At 40.0% G+C, this 23,416-nt stretch overlaps 2 protein-coding genes across 8 annotated transcripts in view; both read left to right on the forward strand.

Annotated features, from left to right (window-relative positions):
• Positions 1-23,416, forward strand: part of LOC107674594 (G patch domain-containing protein 8-like) — a 58,223-nt gene that overhangs the window by 16,879 nt on the left and 17,928 nt on the right. For 2 of the 7 annotated variants that reach the window (XM_016468605.1, XM_016468606.1), the window contains exons 2-3: positions 6,125-6,202; positions 15,785-15,857. In XM_016468605.1, coding sequence (XP_016324091.1) covers positions 6,125-6,202; positions 15,785-15,857 — 151 coding nt within the window. Of the gene's footprint in view, positions 1-6,121; positions 6,203-7,603; positions 7,640-12,186; positions 12,206-14,813; positions 15,284-15,691; positions 15,858-23,416 lie in introns of those variants that run through there. The other 5 variants (XM_016468612.1, XM_016468611.1, XM_016468610.1 and 2 more) reach the window with 4 other exon arrangements.
• Positions 15,867-22,225, forward strand: LOC107674596 (zinc finger BED domain-containing protein 1-like). The gene is made up of 2 exons (XM_016468617.1): positions 15,867-19,356; positions 20,473-22,225. The coding sequence occupies exons 1-2, from the start codon at positions 19,154-19,156 to the stop codon at positions 22,151-22,153; spliced, it is 1,884 nt and encodes a 627-aa protein (XP_016324103.1). The 5' UTR covers positions 15,867-19,153; the 3' UTR covers positions 22,154-22,225.

Below are 23,416 nucleotides of genomic sequence, written 5' to 3' on the forward strand. Positions count from 1 at the left end.
CCCGGTCAACCCGGTTCTTGATGCGCTATCCAAAAGGTGTGCAGATACGCTCTCTTCATAAAAGCACTGAGATATGGCGACCTCAAAATGAGGAAACGCATCAAACTAACAAAACACTTTAAAGACAGACACCCGGATCAAATGAAAGATTTCAAGCAGGTAAGTTTCATTTCATCCCATACATTGATTTATGTGTGGCTGCCCGCCACAATATCAAAACTCACCGCCACAAATACATTTTCCAAAAGGCTTTGACTTCGTTGAATAAACATGAGCACTGCACGTGTCAAAGTCTAAACCCGGTGCGGGTGTTTTTATATCACTGTATTTCTGAAGGAAACCAACTGTCTTCAGAAAATCATGGATGTCATTTTCATTTCATCTTGCCTGTAATGCCTGAGCAGCGTTTGTGAGCTGAGCGCTGTTTTGATTACAGCCGTTACTGGGGAAACCTCTATCTCTCCCACTCCAGCAGCGCCTCCTGCTGGCAGAGAATGAATTTGCATATATATGCAAATATATATATGCAAAAAATGCATATATACGCCACAAATAGAGTGCAAGTCTGTGGGGAAACACCGCTTATGTTATGAATATTATTCAATATTTTAATTTGAAATGAACAGGCGTAATAACATTGCGCCTGCTGCACCCATAGTACGGCAGCAAAGTTCCTTGATTAAAGTTCCTTGATAAAGCTCATTCTGATTATTACGCCGGAATGAGAGTATAGTTCCTAGCCATATCAGCCTAGAAAATCTCAACTTTTCATTTCCAATCCATGTTCATTACAAATTATTTGATGATGCAGCAATAAAACTGCTAGTATAATTTAATGCAGGTGTTTTTGAACTTTGCTGATTTAAAACATGATCAAAATACTATCTATTTTGATGGCAAAATTTCAAATAAGAGAGGAAGTGACAAATATCGGTATCGGTATTGGAATCGGCCAATAAGTGATTATTAAAATCTGTATCGGTATCGGCCCCAAAAAATCCTATCGGTGCATCCCTATGTGAGTTCGAGTCTGAGCCACGTGTTCTGCTTGGTTGATCCGCAACAGACAAAAACTGTCAGTCACATTTCTGCCCTGTGCTCCTGTCTTGGCTGCAGTTAAATAAGGGTTTTGTGTGCATGCTGAAAAATGAAGGTTCATTTAAAACCCCTTCTGCTCCTTTCTGCTTGAAGCAAATCCTCCATGTTGATTAATAGAAACAGCCATTTTTTTGGTTAACAAAAGGTGCGCTCGTTCAAAACAGTTGCGTTCGATCTTTCGCTGGCTGTGCTGATTTAAATCTAGCGGCTCTGTTATGTCTCATGTTGCAAGTTCAGTCACGCAGGTAGTGACGATTCTCTCCGGCCAATCAGTGATCAGCAGAGTTTACACGTCACGTTTTGGTAACGGTACGGTTCCAGGGCTCGCAAAATTTCAAAATCCCTGGTAGCCCTTCAGATTTTGGTAGCCCGAAAATGAATTCAGCTAGCCCAAAAAAAATACAAAACTTTTTTTTTTTAAATATAGAAAATCAGATAGGAGTTTAAATGTAATCAAAAATATTTTCAATACACAAATATCAACAAATACGAAGGAAGGAATTTAATTTCACTATTTACAGGGTGTCTGCAGAATTAAAAAAAAAAAAATTGAAGGCGATTTATGACCCATTTTAAGAGCTGCACAAGTAAAATGAACACCGTATGAGTGGGGTTGGACAATGTCTATGGTAATATACAGTATTGAGCCATAAAATTACACGATTTACAGTTCAGATACAGGTTTTCACAAAAACTAAAATCTTTTACAACAGCATTTCAGCCTTTAGACCATTTTTATGAAAAGGGATAAATCAAGCATATAAATACATCATTGCCTTTTGAAGTTTAATCCAGCCGTATCGCGACTCTTGTCTTTCCGTCCCCAACTGTAAGACCTCTTGAAATTATAATTAAGACATTAACGTATTTAAAACTTTTTTTATGGCCTTAAGTTTGATACAACTCACTTTAGGAGTTTTTAAGGACTCCCGCGGGGAGATCTGCATTTAAGAGCCCGTCGGGCAGAGTGGTGATAAATTTTGGTAGCCCGACTGGAAAACACAATAGCCCCGGGACGTCCGGCTAGCAATTTTGCGAGCCCTGCATGGTCGTGGTTCGCTTGGAACCTCAACCGAGGTGGTACTGAAAAAAAGTACCAGGTACTGTACCCAGAGGAAACCCCCCCCAAAAGTGAACCGTACCGTGCCGTTCCATGCAGTGGAAAAGCGCCAAAACTGTCACTGATCCTGCTGTCACCGGGCAGATGTCTTTGCTACCAGCAGACTGGATGAGAGTAGAATACGTGTAGGATGGAAATGTATTTCCCAGAAAGGACTCCCACAGGGGGTGTCACCATCTGTCTCTCATTTCCTTCTGCAATTATTTCTCATCATTAGATGTTGTTGATCAGCTCTTTTAGTTGATTGAAAGATTTTTGTTTCTGCCCCAGAACAATGTCTCCTCAGAGTCGTCAAAATCTTTATTGTCCATTTATTGTTTATATTTTGTTATAACACAGAGTCCCAAACTGAACAGCTGTATTTTTGTGTAAACGATTCCTTTATTATTACAATATAACTTGTTATTTATCTACAATCCAAGCTAGATTTTAATTTAGTTTTTTCTGCGGAGTCATGTGTTTCTCTAATACAGTCTCAAATGATGGGGTTTTGATTTTTAATGACTGCGGAGTCATGAGAGACATGGAAATAGTATGTTGCCATGGACAGCAGTGAAATATCCACTTTCATTGGTCTAGGCTTGCTGCGATAGTCGTTGTTGATGGTGTTATCGGTGTTAAGCCACAACACCGGTTACGTCACTTGCCTACCGTGGCACTTGGTTCCACAGTGTTTGCTGTATGTTTCGTTTTTTTTTTTTTATATTAACTTTGTAAGTTATTTATTTTATATTATGCCTATAGCATGGTGTATTTTTTTTTATTCGGTTTAACAAGTTCTATTTTTAATATAAGTGAGTTTGCCGTTGTACTGTTTTGTTGTTGTGCATTCAAGCAATTGACGCCGAATTGTTGCTAATTCGAAAAGTGAAAGTAAAATGCGTATGATCATTTACAAGCTATTTAAAAGTGAAGGAAAGCATGTTTACCGGTGTTGTCACACGTCAATTAACCAGTGGGAAAATTTCCTCACCGTCACAACCCTACATTGGTCATATCTGACTGTTCGATGCATCAACTGACCAATCCGAGTCAAGTATTCTAGAGAACTGTATAATACATGAGTGCTGACTGCCTTGTTCACATTATCATTAGTAAAAGATGAGCAGTGGAATCATACAGACCTCCCATAATGAGTCTGACCCTTGTAATCAGCTGTTCGGGTGAACGCAAAGCAAGCTTTCAGGCAGGATGGCTGCTCCCCTGATGTTTAACTGAGTGTTTTTTTTGTGTGTGGATGTGAGTGCAGAGTGTAAATTCTCGGAACAGGTGCCAGGAGTTTAAACAAAGACAGCCTTAGATCCACCGATTAGATGAGGGGATATAGTAGCCTCATCCCTCCTTTGGGGAACGCACCACATGCATCTGTCATACGTGGTATTGCGTTGCTCCTCTGCATAATCCTTCTGCCTACAAATCTCTCCTCTCTAGCTCAGTATTTGCTGTTTTGCTACCACAACACACTGTGCTGTGTCAGAGGGCAGGAGCGTGTCAAATCGTGACCCTTCTGAGAGCATATTTTTCTTTGTTTGCATGTGTAAGAGCACACAGCATTCCCGTTAGATGTATGTGGGAGTCTGCTATTGAATGTTGTTGCACCAGATAAATGTCAAATTGTATTGTTGAGAGTGAATTTATAATGGTGTTTTTCAGAATCTTGTAGTGGCCAGTTCTGGGCTGCATCCGAAAACTTAGGCAGCTGACTTACTGCCTCGCTGCCGTATGAGGCAATGACTTTGCAGGCAGCGTTTTTGCACGAAGGCACCTCATGAAACTGATTTCGGACAGGCTTCTGAGGCAGAGTAACGTTTAATGATCTACAGCAAAATATAGAGAGCTTTGGTGATAACTAAGTGGATATTTTTATTACTGCAATAATTTCTCGCTAGAAATGACATCAAAAGTGGAAAACGTTGATCAGAAACGTACATTTACACACAAACTGACCACTGACCGCAACTTTGAGACGCCATCTTTATTTTTTAGCTCAACCGTCACGGAATGGAATGCACAGTATTGTGGGATATCAAAGGCAGTGAAGGATACATCTATGCTGCCTTCAAAAATCGGCCAGATGAAGGCATCTCAGGAGACAGGAACTGAAGCTAATATTGAATTCGGACGTGCCTTGATGCCTTCCTACCTTGAAATGCGTCCTCCGAAGGCAGCATTTTTCAGTTTTCGAATGCAGCCCTGGTTTAAGCTGTGTGTATGCAGGTGGGTGGGTGTCATTGGCCTGTCATTGGGATGCGTTGACTCCCTGTAGCAGCACACAGAGCTGGAGAGCGATGGTGGTGTACAAAAACAGCTGACATCTTTAACCAGTTTTAGCTGCTGTCAGTCTTTTGAGCTGTTTCTGTTTGTATTAATCAATTTTCTGTCTACTCATTTGCCATGATCCTGTGCTTCATGAACTTTAATATTCATATATTAAGATGAAACATTTCAGGTGAATTCAGAGCTTAAAGTCAGCATCAAATAGAATTAAAAATGAAATGGAAAGTCAGCAATTTTGCTATCCTTTTTCTGATAAAGTATTGTGAAGGATTCATTCATGTACGTTTCATATTTTTCATGCTTCATTTTTTGATCTCGGAGATCTCGCATTCAGATCAACAAATGATGAATAGATCCAAGTCTTCACCCCACTTTTTATCGATAGACTCAGATGTACTTGATAGGGCTGTGCAATTTGGGGGAAAATATCAAATTGCGATTTTTTTTGACAGATATTGCGATTGTGATTTGATTTGCGATTTTAAATTTGCAAAGTCAAGCTTCAGCTCAATATTGTCAATAATGTGCAGCACAGTATGGGTATCATTACCCTGCTGAAAAAAAAACAATACTTTTTTGTTCGTTGTCTGTCATTTCGAAGCTTAAGTTGCATTCGGTTTTCATTAGTTTTAATTTGCCTAACTATCGATCTGACCCAGTAGACGCCATAATCCCACTCTGTCTCTCTCCCGTCCTGCGTTCCCTTTTTTTTAATGTATTTATTTTTTTTAGTTAATGGTGGGTGTTTACGCAGTTGGCTAGAGCAGTGCTGATTGGGGAGAACGGAGGTGCGCTCACTCTTGCCCAGGGCAAGTAAGATTGCAACTCAAGGCTGGCAGTCATGCATATGCTCTGGAACAGAGTAATATCGCGTCCACATCGCAGGCTTTGCGATTAGGAAATCGCAATGTCTCAAATCGCGATTTCGATTCGATTTTGATTAATCGCACAGCCCTAGTACTTGATAATATGGAAGAAAAGATCTGTCCCTGTATCCATTACATTGCAACTTTAAAGAGTGTAATCGCAGCCTCTGCGGTTGAAAAATCGCATTTTTTCATATCGCGATATCGCAAATGCAATTAATCGTTCAGCCCTAGTCTCTAGTTTATATTGTAATACACCCAATGTTTAAAAGGCCAAAGAGAACTCTAGTAGTTCTCTTTGTCTCTAGTAGAGTCTCGTAGTAGAGACAAAGATTTAATTCCTGTCCGATCTCATTCACCTGCCTGCAGATTTTGGAAAATAGTCTAGATTGACTGACCCATCTTTCTTAGAGAAAAAGATGAGCAGGTGGATTGGAACTCACCCCTACTCCCTTTCAAGAAGACCTCATTTTTTTCTCATCTGATTAAATTCCTACTGTCGGAATCGAGGCAGATGAATGATCCCGTTAGTCTGAAGTTTAGCTTTGAGCATGAAGCTAAAAATTGGTTCACAAAAACTGGATGTCTCTGTTCTGTTTGCGCATTTCCTTTTTAAGAATGTAACATTTGTTTTGTATGAAATTTTATTTTTGGAGGGGAAATGCTAACAGGACATCTTTCATTTTAGCGCATAAATAATTTTACAGGGTATGTTTGCTTTGTTTTAATCTGTCATCTTCCCCATCTTTCTCTCTCCTCTCAGGGTGGAAATCACTTTGACCAGTATGAGGAAGGTCAGTTGGAGTTGGAACAGGCGTCTTTGGACAAGCCCATCGAATCGGTAAGGCCGCACACCTCACTTTGTACCGTTGACTAGAACAGCTGCTTTCCTGTGTGTGAGAGTGTGGATGATTGGTCCAGTCAGGGATAGCCACACCACCTCTATGGTCAGCCCCTTCCCTTATTTTAGAGATAGTCAAATCATCTCCTTTTCAGTAAATAAGTCAGCACTCCCTTTCTGGAGGCCACCGTAGACCCCCTTCCCTGTTCTCCACCTCAGCCTTCAGTGAACACATCTGGTGTCATCACCTGTGTGACTGTATAATGGAGATCTGTTGGATTGTACCAATCACTGTGATCAGCTTGCTTTTTTTTTTTTTGATCACAGATGTGAGAGTATGGATGTGCTTGTGTGATGTTGGATGGTATTCCACAATGAAGCGTTTTATTTTGACACTTGTTTGAAATGTGAAGTGGATGGCACACTGTGGAAAAGGTAAACGATACAAACAGACATGCACAGTCATGCGCATACAATATATAATACAACACTGGCCAGACTCTTTGACCGACATACAGATTTTGATCTGTTACCCATGATTGCTTAATTTTATTGGTAACAGCCTTATCCAAGGCCGTTTCAAAGTACAGACCTGGAGTATTTGTCCGCATGTACATGAGTAGGTCCCCGTTGATCTGTATGTGCTCCGTTCACCTGCAGTGTAGGAGGATGCCAAGGGCCCTCATGATAGCCACAGTATATGCAGACCACAGTACAGTTAGCTGTAGTGCTGTTCACTCTGTCCTCCTGTAAACTCCCCTGAGCATACAAGGCAAAGAAACAAAACTGCCCAATCACCCCTTCAGAAGATGTGCGTCAACTCTCAGAGTTAGACTTTAATACTAAAGCACAGTCATCTATGCACACAGACATCCAGTGGTTCAATTTATGTGCTCCGTTAATACATTAACTCTTGAGTCAGTCAGATTTGTCAGACTCGGAGGAAGACCTCTGATACACAAACACGCCACCAATTCAGTTATGCAACTGGTCTGTGTGTCTGCTCCATTTGATTCAAGCTAGACTGACCTGATTTAATATGAACCACTTAGTGTGTCATCCACCTCACATAGTGGAGCTAGCGAGAGTGTGTGCATTTTGATTGCGAGAAAGTGGTGTGTGTGTGTGTTTGAGCACATTAGTGCCCAGTATCTTGTGTGTGTGTGTGTGTGTGTGTGTGTGTGTGTGTGTGTGTTTGTGTGTTTGTTTTTTGTGTGAGTGTTTAGAGAGAGTGTGTGCGTTTTGATTGAGAGAAAGTGGTGTGCGTGTGTGTGAGCACATTAGTGCCCAGTATCTTGTCTGTGTTTTTGTTTTTTGTGTAAGTGTTTGTGTAGGACAGTTTATTTCAGATATTTTCAGTATTGTACACAACTTGGGGTGTTCGACATTTCTCTCCTGCAGCGAATTGGCCCCAATTAGCTAAGCAGCTCTGACCCGGTTTGTATCTGCACGCTCTGCTCTCCTCCTCCTGTCTCTTTAGGGGCTCCTTGTAATGCTTTCTCACTCTCTGTCTCTCATCTCTACTCTATTGCTCTCTCTTTCTCTCTCTCTCACTATCTCTCTGTATCTCTCATCATTCTGTCCCTCTTTCTGTCTCTCCAACACAGTGATTCGGTGTACAGTACCCTCTGTCATTATGTGCTGGCATGGTGCTTGTGCAACTGGGACTGCATTTTTCGCTGACTAGGCATGTAGATAATATTGCAGGCAGCTCTCGTCTCTCTCGTTCCTCTGGTTCGCTCTGTATTTCAGGGGCTTGCATGCCTGATGCCTCTCCTCCTCTCTATGTTGTCCTTTCTGCTCCAGTTACACTCAGACCCCATGAAAAAGGCAAATTTATGCAAACATGATTAGGTAAATTCCCTGAAACTTTCTATTCTATTATCAATTCTCTTCCTTTTTGTAATATAGATGAAAATTAAGTTAAGATGCTGTTGACTTCTTTCATGGCTAAGAGTTTTTTTGTCCCATATAAAACATCTGCAGTCCTGTCTTTAAAAGCAGGTCATCTGTTTATATTGAAAGGACCATTTCTCCATGTGCATTATTATCATGGCTCAACAATAAGGAAAACATGTGAGAGTGTCCCAATTGAGCCAGCAATTATTGGAAAATTTTAACATTAAATTGTGTATATTTTGATTAAATTCTTTTTATTTTGTTTTGTTTTATGGTAAATAACATGTTTAAAAATCGTGAATACAAATTACATCACATAAAATAGCATTTATTTTTATATATGTAAATTAAAAATATATTCATTTTTGGCATAGGATAAAGTGAAAATTTAAGTAATACAAGTGCAATGGGCTAAGCAGACTGGCTAAAAAAATCCTTTTTGAGTGTGACATGGTGAAAGTGATGTTAAAATAAGATAAGTATTTATATACATATATGCATGTGTGTATGTATGTGTATATATATATATATATATATATATATAAGACTGCGGGTCAGAAGGACATAAGAGAGAGCGGGAGAGGTAGCCTGACTGCCTGCCTGAACCAAATGATTCCTGCTCCTGCACTATTGTCTATGGAGGGGTGTGGAGAATAGAGCTGCCACACGCAGTGTTCATGAAGAGCAGAGACGCTACACACAGCAGAAAACGATGGCTATCACTATCAATTTTTTACACTCAGATAATACACAGTTCATAATGTTTCCACAATCACAAAACAACATAAGAGCTTTCATTTATTTGCCACCCGTTTTCCTGTACTAGATCTAGACTGTCAGGGCTATTTTCAACCAAACAGCAGTGTTGTATTTATATCGCAGAAGTCCTAGCAGCTGGTCCGTGGATGGTGACAGCCATCGCTGCATATATGTGTGTGCATCTTGTTCGAGCGCTGTGTTTGCCATGCTCTTGTTTTTCCCCATGCCCCTCCTCTGCCAATCATTGTGTGTGAGATCTGTAGGCAGCTAGAGGTCTGTGGTAATCGGGATCTTCTCTTATTTTCCCATATGCTTTTATCTACTCATTCCCTCTTCTTTCTTGCTCTCTCAACACTTTGTTTGTCTGTTTGCATGTTAAGTCAGTAGCATTACTTTCTCTCACACACACTCCCCTTCATCTTACTATGTATCTCAACACTCATCTTCCTTTCTCCCGTCCCCTAACCCAAGGAGATGTGCCCTGGGCAGTGACCGAGTCAAATGACAAATATCACATAAATCACACACATCACAGCTTTGATTGTTATGTAACTGACTTCTCTAGAGGTTTCACTTTGACTACTGTAGGAAACTCAAAATGACTACATTGATACAGCAGAAAATACAATTGTCAGTGTTGTATACTGCTACATGTGGTTATTTTAACACAATTTGGTTATTAACAAGTTGCTAAATCATTTTTAACCAATATCCTCCCCTTAAATGTTCAGGACAACAGTAAAGTGAGCTCAGTAAACCTTGCTGTGTGTAGAGAACCACACTGGAAATCTTGTCTGTCATGTCGTACAGTAAGTGCGTTTTCTTTTAGGTTTCTGGTAACAGCGATGGTGATATGAGCTGTGTAACTTCTGAAGGTTTTGAATCCAGTTGCTATTGTTTCCTGGAGCAATAGCAACTGGATTTTTGTGGTCTGGGTGAGACCCAAACATTGCACTCTACACTTAAATATGAAAAGAAAATTAGATATAAAAAAGAAGCCTTCAGAGTTGCCATCCATTAATCAAGATTGGAGGGATAAACCTGCACTGCGGCTGGACACGTTTCTTATAAGTCTTGCGGGTGTTGTGTAGGTTCCCATGTTTGATTATTTATTTCAGTCACTGTTACAACTGTTATCACAGCTATCACAAGAATAAAAAAAATTGTCTTTGGTTTCTTGTTCATAGCAACCGTATCTGAACGACAATAAAACAGTAAAAATGTTAGTAAATCCCAAATACTGACTGGGTAAATATACCTCATGAGTGACTATGATTATATATCTCACTGGTACAACAATTTACCACTTAACAGACCAGAAATTGACGCATGCGTTCTTTAAAACATTCACTTCACACAGTTTAGCTTTGCAACCACATGCACACACATTCACTTAATGAAGCACTTGGCTATCTTCTGTATGAAAGTTAAACCCAGGAATGTTATGATGGAAAGGTCAAGGTTTGCCATTCCGAGACAGCACTGTAGATCTGCTTGTTAAGCTGTGATGTAACAAATACTGTTTCCGGGACCAAGCCTCCACTCCAGTTGAAAATACTATCCCAATAGCCGTTAATGAGGACTATTTATTTATAGCACACATTTAAGTCAAGCTTTTATAAACTCACAGTATCTTGGCTTACGACATCCCAGTCACCAATATTTTAACGATTCAGAAAAGATGAATCACTCTGTCTCGCCAACAGAGATTTCAGTATGGAGATAACAGTAAGGATCATGATATTTTGGTAGTATTGCACACATCGACTGTATATTAGCAACATATGTTGTTTGCTTTTGGCATCTGATACAGTGCTCGGACCCCGAAATGGTTACACGTGACATCAGTCTTAACAAGCGGATAGCTGAGATCTGATATCATCTTTTTTTATTATTGGAAAGTTAAGAGGATTAAAGGAATAGTTCACCAGAAATTGAAAATTGTCATTTACTCAACCTCAAGTTGTTCCAAATCAAGAGTTTCTTTCTTCTGTAGAACACAAAAGAAGATATTTTGAAGAATATGGGTAACCAAACAGTTGCTGGTCTCTATTGACTTCCATAGTATGGAAAAAAAAATTATTGTATCAAACCAAGTGGTATGCATTAAGAAACATAGCTCACTTTTTAAGTAAATGTTTGTTGGGTTTTAAATCATACAGTGATATGTTGCAAATGAGTAGTTTGTTCAAAGTAAAATTTAACCTGGCTTTGCCATCATTTGTTTTCAGATGTCTCTTGGGTTGATACTTTGCTCTTAAATGCGGTTACATTCAGACATTAAATTATGGCTGAAATACAGCACATTTGTGGCCACTATGCATAAGACAGAGAAGTGATTGTGACATTAAAAAGCCACTCTGCTATCTTCAAATTTGGTACTGAGCAGTTTACACTTTGTGGTGGTAAGGAAGGGAATGTTAGATTTCCCTCTCTCCCTCTCTTCCATAAGCACATTGACACAACACCAGCTGTCCAGGTCCCCAAACAAACACCCACCCCCCTCCCCCAAAAAAAACTCAACTGGCCCATTACCTCACCTTAACTTGTTAACACTTTCCTGCTCTGATCTCTCTGGCTCTTTTTGGTTGTTTCTCTGTTTAAAGGACTGACCTTTTGGTGTCCAGCTGTAGAGCATGAAAGTCAGCAGGAACAATGTCAACTTACAAAGTGTTTCATCATCAGCCACCTCTGACTGACTCTTACAGTTATTTGATTTGACATTTCCATTGGTCACGGAGACAATTCCTAGTTCCTAGTGTGGTTATGTTATTAATGGGGTTTTTATTTCCAAATCGACTTATTTTCACATTTTCATGGACAGAAACAGAAATAGGTGTGTTTATTTACATTTTATTTATAAGATGACATGTTTTTGTAACCGCACTATTGTGAATTTCCCATGGTTCAGTATTGCAAAATATAAAATGTCAAATTTAGTGTGATCTCATTCTCCGAGACTCAATTTCAAGTCAGTCTTAATGAAGCTGTCACAAATGGAAATCCACTCGCTGCCCTGCACATCTCTGTCCTGTTTTAATTTAATTCCACCTTTCTCTCCCTCTCTCACTCTCTGCTATTACTATGTTGATAACATCACTCTTTTTCACACTTTTCTTGTGGGAGTGTATCTGTTTGGACACTATAACATTCTTTGTTGTTTTTTAAAATCATTTTATATGAATTAACTGCCAGTTAGTGGATGTGTAGATGTGTGAATTCACTGTGGTAATGTAGTGGATCAAAGAGACAGTGTGACCAGTAGAAAGCTGTAGAGATTGGCCAGTTTCTTCAGTTTGTGTGACGTTTGACTGTTCTTTTGACAGCCCAGGGTTTAAAAGCCAGGTTCGTATGGACATGTTTTCACTCCACTTGCACTGCTGTTGGATTCTTCGGCGTTGTTGCTCTTCATCTGTCTGTTTTATTTTAGTGCATTCATCCGTTTGTCCCCACAAAACCCACCCACATCCCACGTCTGCCTGACATGCCATTCACACGGCCGGTGATTGGCCTCTGGCCACGTTTGACTGATTCTGATTGGCTAATATGAAGAATTAGACTAAACAAAGACAGCTCTCTTCATCAAGTTCTGTTTCTCTTGATCTAATGGTCTCCTGTTTCGGAAAGAGGAGTTCACGATTGCTATGTAAAGTGCTCCACTCAGCAGGAAGAGGTAATGTGAGGTCAGCTCAACGCACACCCTGTTTAGATGCTCCTCCAGTCCTCAGAATGATGAAATGCTGTGTTTTGTTAGCAGAGGACGCTGCAGAGCCACTGCATTGCAGGCCTTTTGGGCTGGGCTTACTGCAAGTGCATCTGCACTGCTGATAAACCAAAGATCCTGGGACTTGCGCTTTTTCAATGCTGCGGTCTGTCTTCTCGTCTGTAAACAGTGAGCTCATGTGTCTCGTGATTAATTCTGTTCTACCGTCGTATTTTTTTAGAGGCACATGCGAGTCCCTTTCTGTAATTGGCCATATGCTGGTTTTTGATGTGCGCTCTGTGGCCTCCTCTGCAGACTGTAAATACAGAAAAGGAAATGATCGATATGTAGGAATGAAGGAATGAAGATATGTAAAAGGAGAGATCGACCAACATTCATTCTGTATGACCAATAAGATACTGATTGTTGGGTATGATAACCAACATGCAGAATTGATTTTTAGTAATTGTTAGTTCTGCTTTTTGACACAATACTTTCTTTTTTATAAAAACAATATTACTAGTTGTTTTGAGATACACACTACTATTCAAAAGAATTAGGACTTTATATCAAGACTTATATCAAGATTTATGCTTTGTTAGTTTTGGTATGAAAAAAGTCTGTTTTCAGATTGTCAATTTTATTATTAAATTCAAACAATAAATACCATTTTTCGCTCTTTAATGTAGTATGACAGATCACTGCAGGCGCCTCAGTACAAGTAGTAGTGCGGAGCACCAGTGAACCAATCATCTCTTCCTCTTTACTATCAGTTACTGCATGATAGTAAAACCCCGTTCACACCAAGAATGAAAACTATAAAGATAACTATAATAGCGTCCACACCAGCGAACGATATCGTCTGTTTATTCCAAGCACACTTGCGTCTGCCGCTTTAAATTCTCGAGCTCGCTATAGCAGGATGGATTCTGATTGGCTGTTAATGTTTGTATCGTTCATCAGCTGGAAAAAAATCGTTCTCGAAGTGATTCCAATGATATCGTTTCTCTGTGCCTTTATCGTTATAGTTGTGGTGTGGACTCTGCTATTCTTTGATATTGAGAACGATTTTTAGAACTATGTCTTTATCGTTATCTTTATAGTTATCGTGCTTGGTGTGAACGGGCCTTTACTGTTAAACTCACAATAGTTACAGTTACTGTCTCTATAATCACTCAAGTCAATGAAATCCGTTACAGGAAGAAATTATATTTTAAAGTTATTTTAAGTTGTAATAATATTTCACAATACTAGTGTTTTTACTGTAGTTTTGATCAAATAAGTGCAGTCTTGGTGAGCATAAGAGACTTATTTCAAAAACATTTAAATGATCAACCCCAAACTTTTAAATGTTAGTTTTTATACAAATAAAAATTCACATAAAAAAGGTTTAGTTATGCAAAAAGCAGTGCTCAGAGGAAATGTAATTTACATAAATGTAATCATAACCCAACCCTTAAGTGAGTTAGGGACTTTTCAGGAGGCCTGTTGCAATAACCCCATTAAATAAATGGAAAAATATGATCACATCCCAGTAGCAATCTTAACACCAAAGCAAGAAAAATAAATGGAGTAGCTATTTGAAGCGCTACTTAAAACAAGCCTCATGGTTCTCTAATAACAGACTGAAACACTGTTGATTTTATTGTTATTATATATATATATATATTTATTTATATTTATTTATTTTCAGCATCCAATTTGGCCAAACTGCTGAAGAGTGTGGCAAACAATCGGCAGTGCTAATGGAAAGTGGGTGTGTCTTGTGGGGGTGACCACTCCCTCCCTACCCATAATGCTGTAACCTAGTTCTTGCTCCAGTCATCGCCTCTCACACAACACTCATGGCTGCTCCATCTTATGCTCACCCTCTGTAGGTTGTGACATCTGTTTAGATGACCTTGTGCATCACTGCTGTATGCTCGGCCTCATCTCTAACAACATCCTGAGCTCTCTGCTGCCCTCTCCCTCCCTGTATATGCTTACTACTACTATACAGACGTGACTAACCCCGCCGTTTCTTTTTGTTAAAAGTGGTTTAACAAAAAGCTGCATGCTGGTTAATGGTTTTTGTTTTCATCTCTTTCTTTTTTTTCATAATGGCCTTTATTTGTGGTGTGTGTAGATAAGTATTTTTTTTTCTCTCAATGCACACATTTTTTATTTTTCTTTATGCTTGGATCAGATACGTTTTTTTTTTTGCCATGACTTTAAGCTTGAATTTTTTTATTCTTGCATTTCATATTTTTCTTTGTATACCCTGTGTTTTTTTTTCTTTTTTTTCTTTTTTATGAAGCATCAGATCAGTATGTAAAATGCAAACACGCACTCACCCACATGCAGATCGGGCCTCTCAATGGTAACCTGAGGCCTCCCTCTTTCTCCACTTTACTTTTTGTCTCTTCATAAATCTATCGATCTAACTGTCTGTCTGACTGTCTCGCTCCTCGATCTCCTCCTTTCGCTCTCGTTACAGCTACATACTGTATGTTTTTTTTTTGTGGTGCCTCTTGTCATGATGATGAACTCGCATAAAGCTTGTGAAAGTTTTTGGTTTTTATGTGTATGCAAGCTTTGTGTCGTTACTTCCCCCTTAGTTGTTTGTGTATTAATCTCCCTCCCTGAGACGGTTTATATATGTATTTTTGTCATGATATGTATATAACCGTATGTCCCTGCCTCCTTCCTTTGAGACTGAAAGTGAATTAGTAGACTCAGAGGTTGGTAGTGTTTACATCACTTTTCTTTTAGCTGTTACCTCCACTAGTTGTTCTATTGAGAAATGCCCCATTTAAGATATAGATTAGATGTCAGACTATAGAATTTAGTATGAAGTTGGGTTCAGTTAATCCTGCACAGAAACAGATGTGCCTTATTACAGAGCCCAGAGACTTTTCCTCCTCTTGTTCTTTCTTTCTATCTCCCTCTGTTCTTCCTCTCTCTCTCTCCCTTCTTCTCCCCATCTGACAAGGAGTTTAAAAGTGTAGCAAATGTAGCTTTTGTTGATGACAGTGAGTGAAGATGTTTTGACAGTTGACTGGCTACCACATGTACTTGTGAGTGAGTGAGTGAGTGAGTGAGTGAGTGAGTGTGTGTGTGTGTGTGTGTGTGTGTGTGTGTGTGTGTGTGCTGAGTGAGTGAGTGAATATGTGCGTGTGTGAGGAAAGCACTTCTTATTATTGGAATATTGTGGTCTTTCTTTCCTCTCTTCCTCACATCAGGATAACATTGGGCACCGGCTCCTTCAGAAACATGGCTGGAAGTTGGGTCAAGGCCTGGGCAAAACCATGCAGGGTAAGCAAGCAACCTTCTCTGTCAAACTCAGTCTCTCCTACTCTCTCTCTCTCATGATTTCCACCCAACAGAATCGATGCCCTATGGTTTGATCCGTTGTAAAAAATGTTTTCTTTCTTTTCTGATCTCTCTCTATTCTGTTCCAGCACACCCATTTGTATTTCTCATTTGTACTGACATGAATGTCTATGTGAGGAATGAGTTTGTTTGGACTGTAGTGTTGATATATACAGTGAATGGGGGAAGACAGGGTGTGATGGATAGAGGAAGGAGTTGGTAACTTGGCCATGGGGTGGCATCAGATAAGCACTGAGTGTACTAGCTTTCCTGTGGAGCATTATGGTCTAGAGTAGATATGGACATGAGATGGGCATTTGAGTAATTTTGTAGTTGACACAAAATTATAAAATCACACAATTATATATTGATTAATTAATCCTCCTAGGCTGTTTGGATATTTTTTGACCAGTTACATTTTTGATTATTTAATGAAAATGGTTTCCTACATCTGAGTCATTCAGACTTTTAGATGCAAAAAAGCAAAACAATAAACTTCTTACAAAAAAAAAAAAAAGCCATAACTTGACTGTTCAGTCAAAATTAAGCAACCATGGGAAATGAATGGGAAATACCCAGTACCCATACACAACTTTTTGGTTAATATGAATAATATTAATCTATGTATCAGCCACAATTTTGAACAAACCCAACTATGAAACATCCAGAGTGCAAATGATTCATACCCACCCAAAAGTTACACTTTTTCTGTTTGCAAGGGGAAACAGTCGCAAAATTACCCCAGTTCAGGAGGGTAAAAAGTGCATAATTTTATTGTTACTACTTCACATAAGTAAGGTGCGACCACTACTTCACAGAACAGCCCAAGTGAGACCATTTCTGAACAGCTTAGGAGAGTTCGATTTCAATTGTCATTTTAAAATAAGTAGCCTATTCATTACAGAATTAAGATTTAAAAAATAAAATAAGGGATTGATTCAGTAGGAAGTGTTTCTACTACTTGACTGCTCAATTACTCATGAACATCCCTGATATGGACAGACATGTTTTTATGTAGCCCAGGATCAAAGAGAAATCAAAACATAAACACTCATGAGATCTTCTTGATCAAACAAGGTAAAGGCATTCATTTACTTTGTGTTCTTTTGTAGTGCCTTCGTTGAGGAAGATCAGCTCTTTCGTTTCTTTCTCCTTCCGTCTGTCCTCTCCCAGTTCCCCCTTTACTTTCTCCCCTGCACTTGACTTGTGGCCTGCAGAATGTCAGAGATGCTGTATTCATGCAGTCTTGTTGTCTGCATTCAATTGTTGTTTGGTTTGCATGTGTGTGAGAAAGTAGAATAACATGCACATGAGCCATTCTTCCCTATCACTTTGTCTCTCATTGCGCAAAAAGCAGAGTTGAAATGTACAGAGAGTAAGGTTTAATGTAGACTTTTCGTAAGCAAATTGTAACAGTTTGGCACTTGTGAGCAAAAGTCACATTATATGAGTAAGGAAACACAGTTACTTGGAAGGGAGTGTCTTTTTTGGACAAGGACAGAGTAGATGCTTAAATTTCCCCCAAGACACAGAAACGTTAGACCTCTATAGACTCTGTTTTTGGTCATTACCTCATGCTGATGCAGTCATTGGCAAACCAAGGTCTGTGTAGAAATTGATCAGGAGTTTCTGAGACACACGCACACATCTTATCGCCTCCTCAGGATGCATGTGTGCTGCAGTCACGCTGCAAAGCCTGCAGGAAATAAAGCACACAATGAGGAATGCTAGCATGCGTCATCCTCTTAGTGCATCAATTTAATAGTAAGTGCAGAATAAAATGTAGTGTATTATCGCCTGAAAGGATTTTTAGATATTTGAGCACATTTCAACAGGAGGAAAGATTTGCGATGTTCTAGGTCTTGATCTCTTTCTTTTGTTCTTTCCCTTTATTTCTCACTACAACTTTGGAGTGTGTTGAAGGTTTTGTTTGTTTGCACAGAAACATGAAAACACCCTCATGTTTCAGTAAATTGATCTGCCCACATGTAAATCAGGACGATCTGTTCTCAACACAAGGTGAAAGAAGGCAAACCCAGCTGCCTTGTTACAATGACCTTTACAGATCGTTTTAGCAGAAGGTTTTGATTCAAAGAGAAATTGCTCTGACAGAAATCAATGATAGGAATATGAATGGCTCTCTCAGGACTAGGGCTGGGTATCGAGTTCGATACTTTTTAGTAGGGCTGCAACAACGAATCGATTAAATCGATAAAAATCGATTACTAAAAGAGTTGGCAACGAATTTCATAATCGATTCGTTGTGTCGCGCGACGCGGAGACGTTTGATTATTAAAAAAAAAAAAAAAAACTTTAGTTGAGCGCGGAGCAGAGTGAACACACTCGGTCTCTCTCGCGCACTGATGCTAGCAGAGTTCGGCGCCTCATATAGGCCCTGTCCCAAATGGCGCACTTCATGTGGACTTTCGGTCTCGTGGACTTAAATTGCGCGTGCTCGCCGAGTCTACGAGTCCGTAGCCCGTCCCATTCAGCATTTTAACGCTCTGAAGTGTGCTCAGCAGCACCCCCTTTGTACCCTTGAAGCGGTCTTCCGCGAAGCCCGCATAGATGCAGGCTCCGCACACTTTAACTACCCAGGAATCTTTGCGAAATGCCAATCAGACAACGGATGGGAGGAGATTTCGCTCAAGAGCAATTGATGACATGGCTGAGAAGAAAATATTTAAGTGTAGGTATCATTACGGTTTTTATGACCTAGGTGTACATTTTACCAGTTGTTACCTACAGTTTATACAAACATTATGGTCATCGACCAGTGGTTGATATCTCAAACATAATAATAGCGCGTTGAATAATACGATCGCATTATGATTCATTAAATAAATAGAACCGAATGTCAGGGCTTTACTGAGTCATATGTAAACCTAGTATATTTAAACCTGTAAATTCATCTGAAACTCACGCACATGTTTATTATGTGTTAAAATTGTAATCTTAGTTCAAATGGAACATAGGCAGCATATTCCCCGAACCTGCAGCTCCTGTCAAAAAACAACCAGACCGTTATTTCCGGCGTGACGATCGAGTCTGTCCCAAAAATACCTCTCAATGCGCCCTCGTGGACTCGCGCCAAGGGCCCTATAGGTCTGCACTACATGACGTCACCAAAGTGTGGACTCTGAGGAAGTCCACAAGTCCGGAGTGTGCCATTTGGGACAGGGCTAAAGACAGGGCGGAGCAAAAATTTAAAAAAACGAGCGGAGGTAGAGGAAAGATACATGGCGGAGGCAGAGAAATCCGTGCGACCCAAGTCATCCAAGGTGTGGGAGCATTTCACACTAAATAAACAGAAAAAGTGTGTTAACTGCAAAATATGCAAAAGCGACATGGCATGGCACGGGAGCACCACGGCAATGATCCAGCACCTGAAACGCAAACATGTTGGAGTCTTTGATGAGGAGGAAGGGAGTTCAACAGCAGGGTAAGTCACTACAGAATCCTACTTTTGTTCCGTTTTGAAGTGAGGAACGTAATGTCCCTGGTGCTGGTGTTTACTCGTTATCCAGCTTGACAAGCATGACAAGTTAGCGTTAGCTCGTTAATAACAGTAGTAAAGCAGGGGTGGTATAGTTACTTTGCACTTTGCATTGCAAGACTAAAGACATGTTTTTATTCACTCGCCTTTTTTGGACCATTCATTTTTCAATCTGTTGTCATGTATAGCTACACTGCAATAAAAGCTTTTCTTACTTAGTAATTTTGTCTCGTTTCCAGTCCAAATATCTAAAAAATCTTAAATCAAGATTACTAGACAAGAAAAATGGCATGAGAAAATTAAGTGATGCTTAAAACTTCTGTTTGAGATTATATCTCATTAAGATTATTTTTCTTACCCCATTGGCAGATAATTTTGCTTGTTTTAAACAAACAATCACTTAATTTTGAGGTGTTTTTTCAGAAAACAAGACATAATTTCTTATGCTATTTCATGTGTCTAGTAAATGTATCTTGATTTAAGATTTTTTAGATATTTGGACTGAAAACAGGACAAAACTACTAAGTTAGAAAAGCATTTTTTGCAGTGTATATTCTGTGCTTTGTCCCATATAGGTTATTATTGACATATATTTGTGTGTGTTGTACTTTTTAATTTAATTTTAAAGTTCTTTTATAGCACTTGGTCATCTTAAGCTGTGTTTAAATGTGGTGTATAAATGAACCTTGCACTTACTACAATGATGGTAATAATTTAATAAATAAGCTTCAAGTGAACTTGAGAGAGAGAGAGAGAGAGAGAGAGAGAGAGAGAGAGAGAGAGAGAGAGAGAGAGAGAGAGAGAGAGAGAGAGAGAGAGAGAGAGAGAGAGAGAGAGAGAGAGAGAGAGAGAGAGAGAGAGAGAGAGAGAGAGAGAGAGAGAGAGAGAGAGAGAGAGAGTGTGTGTGTGTGTGTGTGTGTGTGTCTTGTCTGTAATTGCTCTTTGGGTTACTTACCTTTACACAACTAGTAACTAAAACAAGTATGTATGTATGTAAGTATGTATTTAGTTGATGTAAAAATTGTGCTATTACACATACTCATACTATCTTTTTGATTCCAGAAAAAAACAGCAAACCATGAGAGGCTTCTTGATGGGAAATGCATCATGTACACCACAGCAAGCCGCTGTCTTGACGGATAGTATCCTCAACATGCTCGTCACTGACATGAGGCCTCTGTCGATGGTTGAAGATGACGGCTTCACTAAAATGATCCACACCTTGAACCCTGGTTACACTCTGCCCTCCAGGACTCACTTCACAAAGCTCATGGAGAGAAAATATGAAGAGACATTCAAGGAAGTGAAAACTGCAATAAACACCAACAACAGCAAACTTGCTCTCACCACTGATGTATGGACAAGTGTAGCAACTGAAGCCTACCTTGGCATTACATGCCACTACATCACAGATGACTGGGACATGCAGTCATTCTGCCTCACCACCATGCCACTGCAGGACAGACATACTGCATCTAACATTGCAGAGTGGTTGGAGCAGGTAGTGGCCAGATTTGAAATTCCTCCTAGCAAAATCATTGCCATAGTCCATGACAATGGTGCTAATATCGTGGCTGCAGCAAATATCCTGGAGGAGAAGCATGGGTGGTCCTCTGTCCGTTGCACTGGCCATACTTTGCAACTTGTGATCAATACTGCGTTGAAGCATCCAAGCATTGAAAAAGCTGTCGGGGCTGCAAGATGTCTGGTAGAACATTTTAAGAAAAGCGAGCTAGCCAGCAGTAAACTCAGAGAGAAACAACAACAAATGGCCACACCAGAGCACAGCCTTGTTCAAGACATAAGCACAAGGTGGAATAGCACATTCTATATGATAAGTCGACTGCTTGAGCAAAGGTGGCCTGTAACAGCAACACTGTCCGACAGCTCTGTCACACAGAGAGGCAAAAGGTACCTGGATCTGAAACCAGACCAGTGGAGCCTGCTGGAAGAGCTTTCAACAGTCCTCAAGCCTTTTGAATGTGTCACTGTGTTCATGAGTGGACAGAAATATGCAACAGTATCTGCAATACCTCCACTTGTGAAGGGGCTGTTGAAGTCCACCCAGAGTGCTGTCTACGAGTCAGCCCCGCTGCGGGCTTTCCAACTCACTGCGGTGCAGCAGTTGCAGGAGAGATGGAAAAGGGAGACTGCTTTCTCAGATGGAGCACCAAACACAGTGATTTTTGCGATGGCCCTTGACCCAAGGTTTAGGAAACTGAGCAAGTTTCTTTCACCTGATGAAATCCTACCTGTTCAAACTAAACTGCAAACAATGTCACTTGAAGAGAGAAGGAAGATGGATGTGCAGCATCATGGCAGTTGCAGTGTTGTTACCTCCACCAATACTACAGCTACTGAATCAACACCTCTAGTAGCCACTCTACTTGATTCACTCCTTGGTTCTGATGGTGAAGAAGAGGATAGAGCAGGCGAAGCTGAGGATGTCCACAGCCAAGTGAGGAACGAAGTCCTCACATACTTTGGAGAAAAGAGCCTTGCCAAGGAAGAAAACCCATTATTGTGGTGGAAGGCTAACAATGAAAGATATCCCATGTTGGCCAGGCTAGCCAAGTCTTACCTCTGCATCCCTGCCACCTCAACACCATCTGAGCGGCTGTTTTCTGCAGCAGGCAACATAGCCTCAAAGAAAAGAGCGAGCCTGAGCCAGGAGCATGTGGACATGCTCACATTTTTGCATTGCAATGCAAAGTGTCTGAACAAAGGGAGTGAGAGAGAGTAAGTGTGTGTGTGTGTGTGTGTGTGTGTGAGTGTGTGAGTGTGTGAGTGTGTGAGTGTGTGCGTGTGTGCGTCTGCGAGTGTGTGCGTCTGCGAGTGTGTGCGTCTGCGAGTGTGTGCGTCTGCGAGTGTGTGCGTCTGCGAGTGTGTGCGTCTGCGAGTGTGTGCGTCTGCGAGTGTGTGCGTCTGCGAGTGTGTGCGTCTGCGAGTGTGTGCGTCTGCGAGTGTGTGCGTCTGCGAGTGTGTGCATCTGCGAGTGTGTGCGTCTGCAGTGTAGTGTAGAGAACAAGTTCTGACATTCAAACAAATCCTGTTAAATTTTCTGATTTGTATTGTTCTTTATTTTTTATAAATTATTTATTGTTCTGGCAGCTCAGGTGGCACTTTATTTAAAAAAAAAGTCTATATATTTGGCAGATGTAAAGCATACATGTGTATGTTTTTTGTGTAAGTCCATTTTTATTTTATTTTATTATTATTATTATAACAGCTCAGGGATGTTCAAGGAGCAACATGTTTGTGCACTTTCTAAAGGTTTTAGTTCTGTTTTTGAATAAAGGGTTGGAAATGAATGTTTTTCTTGCTTTTGTGTTTTTTATCCGATTCATCGATTAATCGAAAAAATAATCGACAGATTAATCGATTATTAAAATAATCGTTAGTTGCAGCCCTAAACAACAATTACAAACATTTACAAATTAATTCTTCCTTTAACAGCTCATTAATCAAGAATTTAAAAGTGTTCATTGACTCTAAGGTCTGCAACTTCAAGTTGTGTTGTAAAAAGTTGCAATCATTGGGCGCTGCAAACTGAAAAGCTTGTTTTCCAAGTTCAGTTTGTGCAAATGGAACCGAAAGAATGTACAAGTCCTGTGAGCGCAGAGAATAAGCTCCAGGAGCTTTAGGCTGGGTGAGGGAACAAAGATATGGAGGCAGTTAACCCTAGATGGATTTATAGATAAATGTGTACCAGTGATTACGTCTGCGTGTTGATAATGACGTCCAACCAACTCTATTATACAAATCACAATGATGGGTACTAACATTACAATTTAATATAAACCTGAGCGCACCGTGATACAGTGTCCAGAGAACTTAAAAGTTTGGTAGATGCCGATTTATACAGAATGTCTCCATAATCAAGAACTGGCATAAATGTGGCAGAAACCGATCTTCTTGCCTCGAATGAAAAGCAAGGTTTATTTCTCTAATAGGACCCATGCTTTACCTTTAGTTTTGTCCTTAGTTGATTAATATGGGATTTAAA

The sequence above is a fragment of the Sinocyclocheilus anshuiensis genome, unplaced genomic scaffold, assembly GCF_001515605.1.
Source record: "Sinocyclocheilus anshuiensis isolate Anshui unplaced genomic scaffold, SAMN03320099.WGS_v1.1 scaffold152, whole genome shotgun sequence".
Taxonomy (NCBI): domain Eukaryota; kingdom Metazoa; phylum Chordata; class Actinopteri; order Cypriniformes; family Cyprinidae; genus Sinocyclocheilus; species Sinocyclocheilus anshuiensis.